Source organism: Zingiber officinale, chromosome 5B (genome assembly GCF_018446385.1).
Source record: "Zingiber officinale cultivar Zhangliang chromosome 5B, Zo_v1.1, whole genome shotgun sequence".
Lineage (NCBI taxonomy): Eukaryota > Viridiplantae > Streptophyta > Magnoliopsida > Zingiberales > Zingiberaceae > Zingiber > Zingiber officinale.
In genome coordinates, this window is record NC_055995.1 from 114,772,369 (window position 1) to 114,784,370 (window position 12,002).

General features: G+C 33.2%; 1 protein-coding gene across 2 annotated transcripts in view; it reads left to right on the forward strand.

Moving 5' to 3' along the window:
* The first annotated feature begins 292 nt into the window (after nt 1-292).
* LOC121985426 (histone-lysine N-methyltransferase, H3 lysine-9 specific SUVH4-like) overlaps nt 293-12,002 on the forward strand; it is a 78,512-nt gene continuing 66,802 nt past the window's right edge. For both annotated transcript variants that reach the window (XM_042538880.1, XM_042538881.1), the window contains exons 1-4: nt 293-526; nt 619-1,227; nt 2,034-2,117; nt 10,086-10,154. In XM_042538880.1, the coding sequence (XP_042394814.1) occupies nt 619-1,227; nt 2,034-2,117; nt 10,086-10,154 (762 nt within the window). In that variant the 5' untranslated portion in view covers nt 293-526. The remainder of the gene's footprint in view (nt 527-618; nt 1,228-2,033; nt 2,118-10,085; nt 10,155-12,002) is intronic.

Here is a 12,002-nt window from a genome sequence, read left to right on the forward strand (position 1 = left end):
CCATTGATTTATTGATGATATTGATTAATTATTATCATTGCTTAAGTTTTATAATGAGTTTTTGATAAATTTTATTAAATTTTTATAAATTTAAAAATTTATTATTCTCAATAAATTTAGATATAAAAAAAATAAGTATATTAAAAAAGTTTTTAAAAATATATTTATTTTGATTTAAAATAATTAAGAGTTTTAGATGCATTATTGAAAGACGAGGGAGCGGTAGAAATCAAATGCGATGCATGATTTCAATATTATAAAAATAAGCGACTCTGAAACTAGTTTCGTCATTCGTGCACGGTTCAGCAAAATCCGGCCCTCGACGTAACGCCTGCGCTCCTCAGATTCCTAGCTCGCATTTCGAGTCACTGCTTCAAAATCCCTCCTCTTTTTGTCCATTTGGAATTCGCCCTCCCGCGGTCTCTTCTCAACGATCTCCACTAGTTCTACTGTTCCCCTCGCTCGATCGATCCGCGGTTTCTTCCTTAACTCAGATAGAAACCCTAGCTGTTCGCGCGGTTGGAAGGTGCCCCCTCCCCAGTTTCTTAGATTTTTTGAAGTTATTAGTTCATTCATTTATTTTTGTTTGTTGTTATTATTGTTGTTGTTGTTGTCCAGATGGTCGGAGACGCGAAGGAGTGCGTTCAAGCGGCTCTGCCGGTTGAACCGCTGACAGTATCCACGAGCTGCGGAGAAGATGCGCCGATGGCGGATTCGTCGCTGGGCAAGGCCGGGAGGCGATTTAGCGCCAGGTTGCTGGGGAAACGGCATCGTTACAACAGTCCGAAGCAGTCGGAGCCAGGTCCCGGTGACAACATAGCAAAAAAAATGGCAGGAGAGGGTAGTGTTGGTGGAGATGGCTGCTCCCGGAATGGAGCTGCGAAGAGTGACCATTGCGAAGCTGCGACCACTGAGTTGCCCACTGCCAAGGTCGCTACCCGATCCAGTCCCAGGCTTGCAGAGAAACAGCGGCCAAATTGCAGTGAGAAGCAACCTGAGAAGGGTCCTAGGAAAGAAATCGTGAAAATGAGGGCCATAAGGGACCTCTCGCTTATGCAAGCTACCGACAGTGAGGCTAAGGCGGCTCTTGGCAAAGTTGATGCTAACGCACAGGGTAGTGTTGATGGTGTGGGTGGTACCTCCCAGAATGGAGCAGTGAAGAGTGATCATATGAAGGTTAAGGAGGCACTGCGGGTTTTTAACAGTCACTATCTTCATTTTGTTCAGGTACTGCCTCATTAATAAAATGGGAATATGATATAACGAAGCGCTCTTATGTTTTAACTAATGATAGCATTGTAGTTCCAATTTATATTTGAGAAAGACAGATTGTCTCGGAAAAGATAATATTTAGATTTAGGGAGATCAATATAATAATCACCTAGCATAAGAAAAAATGGCTTTGGATGCTTGTTCTAGATGCACAGTTTACTGTGTTTTTTCATCCAGCTGTTGATAATGTATTCAGTTTATTCGAAGGAAAATGTAAATTTTATATATTTGCATGAACTGATTTTTTTTAATCTTTATTTTTTATTTGGTGCCAATGACCAGCTATCTATTAGCTTTTATTATGAGAATGATTGTATAATTAAGATATCTTGAGAAAAGAATCCTATATGGTCACTTACATTACATTTATTTGGTAAATCATGTTAAGTTGTGAATTTGGTGAATTCTTGTGGAAATAACTAGACAGGCAAAAAATGCTTCACTTCGTCCTCATTAATAGTGCTTTGGGTGTTTTACTTAAAAAACCAGGTTCTAATGCCAATGACTTTAACATGATTGCTTTTTTTTTTGTTTGACAATGTTTGCCCTTGTATTCATGGTGTTGTAATTATGAACATGTTGAATGTGCTCAAACACACATTCATTTATTTTCTACAATTTTTGTTTGTCAAAGAATTTTGTAAAGCTTGTCATGATAGGCACTTGGTCTGCTATTTAAAAGTTATTTATTTGCTAATCTATTGTTGTAAAAATGGATGATGATTTTTATATAGTATTTCTCTTTTCTCTTTATGACACAGGTGGAAGAGCAGAGAGTAAAGCAAGTTGAAGTCAAACAATTAGCAAATTGTAAGGCTGCAAAAGTCAAGGTTCCAAAAAAGAAGGTTTTGCTCAAGCTATGTTTGTTAATGTGACATTGACAATAATCACCGTAATATGTTTACCAAAATTTAAAATTGCGTTTTTATTAAAATAGTTTGCAATTCTGAGTACTTATTTATGCAATAATAGTTACTGATAGTAAGAACCACAATATCATGAAATTTCAAACAACTTACGGCAGGACATAGCAATCTTTTTGTTGCAATGTAGATTTCTATAATACTATCTAGCTATCTCGAATTATTATCACATTTTAAAATTCTTTTCACCAATTACAAAGTGTGCATAATCGCAAACATAAGGTATCAACAAGATATATCCGCGTCACTTTATATTTTAGAAACAAGTGTAAATTAACAAAACTATGTCCATGGCAAATACTTTGACATGGCCGGTCCCAAGGTTGGATAAAGGACGAGGGTTACGTTAAGTTGCCAATCAACTTTTAAACATAGACAAATGCTATATATGGATCAATTAAAGTATTGTCTTAATGCTAGGTTATTTTATAAAAAAAATGCATTGCAGGGTTCGACTATAACGTCTTGGTAAGGACCTCTACATCTCTATGAGAACCTAGGTATAATGTTAAATATGCAAGAGTATTCACTTCCTAAGTTGGAAAAGAACAAACATTATAAGCAATTTTGTAAATGGCGGTAAGCAATGATGGAGCGGCCAATGACCTCGTTGGTTGAATTTTTTTACTATTTTTATACATAATATTATAAATAGTCAACATTCTTTATGATGACTATGCATAAATAAGGTTCATATAATACAATACAATTTATATAAGGCACAAATAAATATATAAATGCAACTAACAAGATAATAAAAATTCATTACCATATTAATACTAAAAAAAAGTATCAACAACCCAAGTTTAAAATTCAAAGTTTCAATCCAACATTGCAACAAACCAATAATTACTAGACTAAAAATAATTAATCTTCTAAATTATCTACACATGCACAATCAACTACATTCATAGTCCTCTCATCATCAGACTTAAAATCAACATATTCTTCATTCTCCTCCTCTGATGTATCTAAATCCTCATCAAGTTCTCTAATGGGGATGTTCTTTGCGCTTCTCCTTGGTTGTAGCACTTCATCTGCTCCCGAGGCCTTCACCATCGTTCTCCAAGTGAGTCTCGACCTCATCTTCATCACCACCATCAACAAGCCAACCTTGAACTTCACTAGCCAGAGAGGATAGAAGCAAAGGTTCACCCATTTATCTTTTACTCTTCTTCATAAGATTGACGTTGAATTTGACATATACAAGATCTTTTAATCTGATGTCTCAAGCGTATTCCTCTTTTTAGTATGTATCTAAACAATTAAAAAATTATTAAAAACTAATAAAAAGGAAAAAAAGATAATATAATTTATTAATTGCTATTTACCCCTTCAAATTGGCTCTAATTTCTTTCACACTCTAATGAACTACTTGTTAAAGAGAGAAATCTCATTGCCATTTTTTTTGTAAGTTTAGAGTTTCACCACCATAATTGGACCATCATCCAACTTAAAAAAGTAAAGAGTCAAAAAAATAATAAACCCAAGAATAGGTAAAAGAAACATATATGTTAGTGAATAGAAATAAAGGAAAGAGATGTATCCGAATCAAAGTTATGATATACATTCACCTTCTCATATGCCGCGACCGCCATTTTTTTTGCCAAAGTTTTCGGATTTGCTCTTATATTTCAACAATTCATCATTAGAAATGGTGGATTGCATGTCCTCGTTGGCGGGGAAAATTCTTTCAACACAATTCAAAAAATCATTGATAACATTGATGTCATTTTGTATACCTGTATCTTTGAAGTAAAAAATCGGATTCAATAAGTAAGCGACATAATTCAAAGGACTATGAAGTTTACTCTTAGACTTCTCATCAATCATCTTGATATTTTCTTCTTTTTTTGAAAGTCTTTCTAATTTTTTCCTTGGCTTGTTTAAGTGCACTCAATAAAAAGGCCATTAAGGATTTTTTGTCACCATCAACAAAGGCATAAAATTTTCACTAAAGGGGTGAAAACATTCAAAGCCAAAGAAACACCATTCCAAAAAGAGATACTTGTTACCATCGCCTCTGCCATTTTCCCTTCACACTACTCCTTAATTTTGTGTTGCTCCACACCTTGGATGTCAACAAAAGTATGATCTTTTTTTGCCTTTGAGACTTTCTAAAGTCAAAAATAAAATAGCAAATCTAGTCACCCTGAGCCTCACAATATCCCGCTTGTTGGTATATTTTCTTATAATAGCCAAAGTTCTATGATGTGCATGGATGGGTATTATTAGGGCCTTTGCTTTTCTCAAGCATTCGCTAGACTTGAGTAGCTTTCCAATTGCTTCAAGCATGATGTTGATTGTATAAGTTGCACAAGAGGTCCAAAAAATTTGAGGTTGTGCAACCTTCAACAACTCTGCTGCCGTCATATTGTTTGTCGCATTATTCGCCACTACTTGAACAACATATTGAGGGCTAATTTCATTGATGTAGTTTTCCATAACTCAAAGATGTAAGTTCTAGTGTGTGCCTTAATGGATTCTTCTATGGAACCAAAGAATGAAGTGCCTAGTTTGCAATTAACACATAGATTCATAATCCTGCTCTTGTGATCCGTTCATATCTGTCATAATTGAACATTCATTTTTTATCCACTTTTCTTCATACTTTTTTAGATTTTATTTGGTCCTCTCAACTTCTTGCTTCAAAAGTGACTCTCTTAAACGATATTGACTTGGAGGTTTGTAGCTTGTACTAAATTGGCCCACCGCCTCTACAAATTGTCTAAAGCTTTGATTGTCAATTGCATGAAAAGGAATCCCCGCTTCATAAATCCATCTTGCAAGATACTCATTCAAATCATTTGTAAACTTTAACTTTAATGCATCATTTATGTTTTGTTGTCTTGTCTTTTGTTGGATCGATTGTTGATGTCCACTTATCAATAGGCCTCAACTGCTTTGACTTCTTTTTAGAAGATTCTTTCTCCACCTAACAATCATCATCCTGTACATCAACACCTATATTTACTTCCGCCCTCTCTTTTTTAGGTCTTCCACCCTTCCTCGCTTCTTTTCTTGTTATTTTCAAGATAAGCTTTTGCTCTTTTTTCTTGTCTTCATCGAATGCTTTAGGACATGCTTCAACTTGTCCTATAATATCCGCATTATGACGCTTCATCCGATAAACGCTTCCCTTAATAAGTCTCTTACACAATTTGCATGTGATCAAATCTTTTTTTTCTTTGCAATACAACACTCCATAATCTCAAACAATATCAGTAGACTTTTGCTTCAATTCCATCTGCGATTGTTTCTCATTTTCCGTCATTAATCTTCAATAATTAAATAAAAGATAAAAAATTAGAATACAAACTTACTATGAAATATATTAACTAAAAATAAAAAAGTTAATCTCAATATATATATATATATATATATATATAAAAGATAATTTTATTAGATTTTAATTAAGTTTATTTAAATTATTCTAATCATATCTAGGATTTGATTAAAATCATCAATCTAAAGTTATTCAATTAAATTCTAAGTTAAGTTAAAAAAAAATGAAAAATCTCTCTGTTTCGACGACTTCCGTGTCTCGGCTTTGGAGGCAGGATGCGTCGTAGGATCGGGCATGCGTCTGGATCTGTCGTTGTATCGAGTGATGCGTTCGAACTTGTCACCGTATCGGGCGATGCGTCCAACTTGTCGCTTGGAAATGATGAGTCCGAATCCGTCGCTTTGGCCAGCGACAAGTCCGGAGCTATCATGTGAGCTTGGGCGCGTCGTTCGAGCCCGACACGGGCTCGGAGGTGTCGCCCAAATCCGACGATAGGCTCGAACGTGTCGCTTGGGTTCGACGACACGTTCGATGCGAAACCTAAACGCCGAAATATCGAAACAGAGAGTTAGGTTTTTTGTTTGTCATACTGGAATCGAAATATATAAAAGCCTAACCTAAAGACGGTAGCAAGCGATGGCGACGACAGTAACGATGGCTGCGTCAGCGTCGGTGGCCGGTAGCAGCGATGGGGCAGTAGCGGCGGTGGTTCGAGGCGGAAGGAGGGGTGAGTTGTTTTGAAATCACCTAAAGCACTAGGGTTTTTTAACCTATGTTAAATTGCCTAAAACATTGCCTTCCATAAAAGCAATGCGGTTGTGGTCCACCTCCTGCCTAGGCGATCGCCTCAACTGTCATTTAGAACACTGATTATAAGAATACTAATTATTTTAAATTTGAAATAAGAAATGTAGCAATACTTACAGATAAAGTAATGGAATTAGTAGATATTATTACTAGGAAAAGAATTAATTTTTCATATTTACAAGAGATAAAATGGATAGGAGAAAAGACATAGATGATAGAGAACTTAAGTTTTATATTATGGTATATGCGAAACAGTAAAACAAAAAATGAAGTACTAGATAGTTTGAGGACAAAATAGAAGTAGTAAAAAGAGAGATGGGACTATAACGTTTAAGATAATGGTAGCTAAAGAAACTATTAATATATTTAACATATATGCATCTCACCAAACATAAGATTTTGGAAGACCTACATAAGATTATACATAAAATTTCAATAAATGAGTTGATTTTAATATGAGATCTAAATGGACATATATGAGTAAAAAATAAGGAATATGATAAGGTGCATGAGACTATGTTTTTGGAATAAGAAATGAAGAGCGAAAAGCCATATTGGATTTCACAATAATATATAAACTTATAATAACTAACATGTTATTCAAGAAAATAGAAGAATATCTACTTACGTTCAAAAGTGGGAATAATAAGTTACAAATTAATTTCTTATGATCAAGAAGAGAGATATAAAAAGATTGCAAAATCATCTTTAGAGAAAACTTAACCACCTAACATAAGTTAGTAGTGTTAGATACACACTTCAATCATAATATCAGTAAAAGGAATATGTGTCCTTATGGGACGGGCAAATGGTCATTGCCTGGGGCGTTGCCATCAAGAGGTCTAGAGGTCAATTCTTGGCAGCGAAATGCTTGCTAAGTTCCTGCCCTCCCCCATGCACTGACCACGGTTCAAAAGGCAAAAAGAAAAGCCACCTTTGATTTACCTCTCTACAAATGGCCGTGAGACCAGTTGTGTGGGGTGCCTGGGGTGTGCGTATGACCTTTTGCCACCAAGTGGAAGGAAGACGTGCATAACTCTTAGGATTAAGTGGTGTAAGTTAAAAAATGAGAAGTAAATTATTTTTAAGGAGAGGATAAGAACACAAGTATTAAGAGAAATACATAATGACTTAGATACAATATGAGAGATGACATAAAATTTAAAAAAAGTGGCCAAGCATGTACTCGATGAGTCAAGAAGACGGACACCACCAACTAAAGAATCTTAGTAGTGAAATAAGGGGTAGTGGAATAAGGACTGGGACGGGTTCACGGGGGCATTGAGGGCGAGCACATTCGCCTTTTGCCAACTTAGTAGTGGAATGCATTAAAGAGAACTTTAAAAAGCAAACTTTAAAAAGTATGCAGTAGCCAAGAAAAAGGCTAAGAAAGTAGTGAATCAAAAGTAAAACTTTTTAACGCTTGTATTGACAACATGATACAAAAGAAGAGGAAAGAGACACATATAGAATAACTTAAGCGAGAGATGAAAATAAGATATCTTACCCAAATAAAATGCATTAAAGATTAATCTAATATAGTACTAGTGAAGGGTGAGAAAATAAATGAATGATTGAAGAGGTATTTTTATCAACCTTTTAATAAAGGTTTGCATGACCAACTTAGCTTAGGAAATTTAAGTAGGTCAGTGGCATAAAATTTAAATTTTTATTAGAGAATTCAAATTACATAAGTGGAATAGATGTGAAATGGGATGAAAATGGCTAAGTAGTTGGACCATATCATGTTCCGATAGAGGTATGAAAGTATCTAGAGAAGTAGAGAGCATTGAATGACTTACGAAGTTATTTAATCTGATATTGAGAATAAAGAAAATGCTTGACCAGTGGAGGGTAATTATTTTAGTCTCCTTGTTTAAAAACAAAGGAAATGTTCAAAATTATGTGAATTATAGGGCATTAAGCTAATGAGCCATACTATGTAATTTTGGGAAAGAGTGATTGGAAACAATTAAGGAAGGAGACTATTACAACAAAAACAACAACCAAACCTTATCCCACTTGAAAGGAGACTATTGTGTCTGAAAATTAATTTGGATTTATGCGTCGATGATAGAAGCTATACATCTCCTCAGATAATTGATTGAAATTATTGGAAAAAGACATAAGACATAAATATGATATTTATTGACTTAAAAATCTTATGACAAAGTCTCAAAAGAAATTATGTGGAGAATTAAAAAAAAAGGTGTTAGCATAATGTATATTGAAACAATTATGGATGTCTTATTATGTAATGATAAGAGTAAAGACTCCTGACGGATTAATCGAAGTGCTTCTTATAAAAAAATGATCAAGTCTAAGTTTAAATCTTTTTGCATTAGTTATGAACTCACACATCCAAGACACATAACTATGATGCATGATGTTTGTAGATGACATTATTTTCACTGATAAGACACATAAAAGAGTATATGTTAAACTCTAATTTTGCGTGAGACATTGAAACTTAAAGGATTAAGACTTAATAGAGTAAAGATAAGATATATGAAATTTAAGTTTAGTAAAAGTAGAATTAGTAAGCCAATTGTTAAGATAGAAGATAGATAAGTTACCTTTCACTACAAGTTTTTAAATATTTGAAATTGTTTTTTTTTAAAAGGATGGAGGGATTGATGGAGATGTTTTACATAGGATATAAAAAGGATGGTAGAAAGGGAGAAAGGTGCAATATTCTTTATGGTTGTAAGCTTCTGTAAATGCTTCATTTTGTTCAATACTTCTGCATCCTTATTAAGGGTGAACCTTAGCATCAGTACCAATTATTTGTTCATTACTGACATCTACTGCGAACTCTTCAGGGAGTAGCCTCACTTCTATTTCACCATCATCCAAATGACTTTCCAAGTCAGCAACTTCGTCAGCTTTGTGAATGGATTTAATCTGGACTGGTTTAAATCCTGCAATCAAACTTGATTGAGCAACTACTCCCTAGCATTTCCTTGTCTATAGTGTCTATTTGGAAAATTTTCTATTTTTATTCTTTATTTTTTTTAGAAAATAGAATTTGTAAGTTGGAAAGAGAAATAAAATAACTAACATTGATTTATTTTGACACATTTAAATTTATTAAGGTGAAACAGAGTGATAAATTTTTATTTCTTCTTTTCAATTTTCAATGACTTATTCTTAAATCTGCAAGATGAAAATAAAAAAAATATTCTAAGCCCTCAATTATAGGATAATATCATATGTAAATATATTAATTTCACTAGAATACCGGTAGCAAGTTGATCTAGTATCAATCCAAAAAACTTGTAAAGCAATATATATTAGACAAAGTTCGAGTATTTGTAATAATTACTGTTGTTATTATTATTAATATATTTTGATCACCTCAATGATCAACTATAAATACAAGAGATCCCTTTCTTTTGTAAATTGATAAGCAGAATGCTTATCTTGGAATGCTAGTACAAATTATCCAATAAAAAGCCATGTGCATTTCATTCTTATTTTCTCTTGATTTCGTAGGCATCTCATTCTTGGAATGCCAGAATAAATGTCGTGTGACCTTGTTAGCACATGATTCGAGTTGTGAAAATAGCTTATTGCAATGCAATATAAGGCTGCGTACAATATACTGTAGTTTGACCCTTTTCCGGGATCCGCATTAGTGGGAGCTTAGTGCACCTGACTGTTTTTTATTAGGCATCTCATTATATAAATAACATAAATGCTGGTCTTGAGTTTTATAAATACGGTTTTATTCTTATCACATCTACTATTTTAAAATAACATTATTTTTAAAAGCAAGTTGGTTAGTGTTTCTACAGATTGTAGGCAGCAGTGAAGATGAAATAAAACGAGGTTCAAAAAGGCCTGATCTCAAAGCAATCACCAAAGTAAGTATTTCAACTTTGTAACATGTTTGTTTAACTAGTCTTTTCAGATTGAAGCAGCCACTGGTACTTTTAATATGTTTTAGTTTATAAGATTAACACTTTTCTTTAGTTTAAGTCCTTTTCTCGTAACAAGTGTCATGACCGTTAGATTTTTTTTAGAACACTAGCTTAATACGGTGTTAGAATTGAACGATTTCAAAATGTATGCTCTTGACACCCTTTGTGTCAATGTGGTCCGACCTTCCCCATGACCCTGCACTGGTGCTGTTACAACATTGAGCTCGTTTAAGATATTTAGTTATAATAATTATTAAGATATTATATTTAAAATTCATGTGATATATATATATATATATATAATATGTTGCGAGCCGCACAGTGCGCGACTGCGCGCGCAGCATATCATACTTTTCTAATTAATTTTTTTATAATTTGAATTAAAAAATCAAGATTTCTATATATAAATTCTTAATATATAAATATATCCCCTAAATACATTATAATATTCCATAACTATTTAAATTTATTTCATTTTTAATTTTTCTTTTTACTAAACATTATAACCCAATTGGGATGTCTAAACCCTAGAGGTAAAATCTTAAAAAAAATTAGATTGAAAATTATAACCCAATTGAGATGCATGAATCCTAAAATAAAATCTTAAAAAATATTTTAATTACTTTTTTTAATTCAAAAATTAAACAAAATAATAATAACAAATAATAGCATACGATATCTATTATTTCGATTTTGAATTTTACAAAATCAATATTTCCTTATATATAAATCCTTAATCCATGAATATATCCCCTAAACACATTACAATACTCCATAAATACTTAAATTTATTTTATTTTTAATTTTTCTTTTTATTAAATACTATAACCCAATTGGAAAATCTGAACCTTAGAGGTAAAATCTTTTAAAAAAAAATAGCTTACAAATTATAACTCAATTGGGAAGCATGAATCCTAGAAATAATTTTTTTTAAAAAATATTTTAATTATTTTTTTAATTCAAAATTTTAAAAAAAGGAAAAAGAAAAAAAAGTGCTGATATCCTGCGCGACGCGCACAGTCGCGCACTGTGCGCGTCGTGCAGGATATCAATATTCTATATACACACACATATATATATACACACACACACACACGAGGCTCATATATATATAGTCTCGTAATGAACACGCTCGCAAGCGTCTAAATGAAAGCTCGGTTCGATAATGTTTTCGAGCTTGAAATTAGGCTAATGTTTTTTCGAACTGAGACACGAATAGCTTGTGAGCGGCTTGGCTTGTTTACACCTTTAAAGATACTCAAATATCATCTCTAAGGCTCCTAGACCCATTTATGACACCTCTGTTTTCAATGCATATGTTCAGGCGTCCACCATCGATACAAAACTCGCTAAAATGAACATAGGCATCACTTGATATAAAGGATGGAAAACATGGAACCCGATTCAAATATCTTGCTATAGTTGGAAAATTACAAGAATATGATATCTAGGTAAATTAGACTCACCTTAGATGCTCATCTTATTCATGCAAGATCCTCCTATGAACTCAAAGGACATTTTTTATACATGCTCTCTAGCTTATCTGATGCTTGAGAACTTCACAAACAGAATGCTTCTCTTGCCTTAAAATTTTCTTTAACTAAGTTGTTTATGCTTAGCATCTTCAAATGATCTACAATAAAAATTAGAATAACAAATCCAAGACAAAGTCAATCCAGGTCTAACTTAAAATTGGTATAGAATATTAAAATGATCAATCTAACTAAACAAAGATTATCCAATATATAATCATGAACCTAAAAGTACTCACATCACATGTATTAAATATGT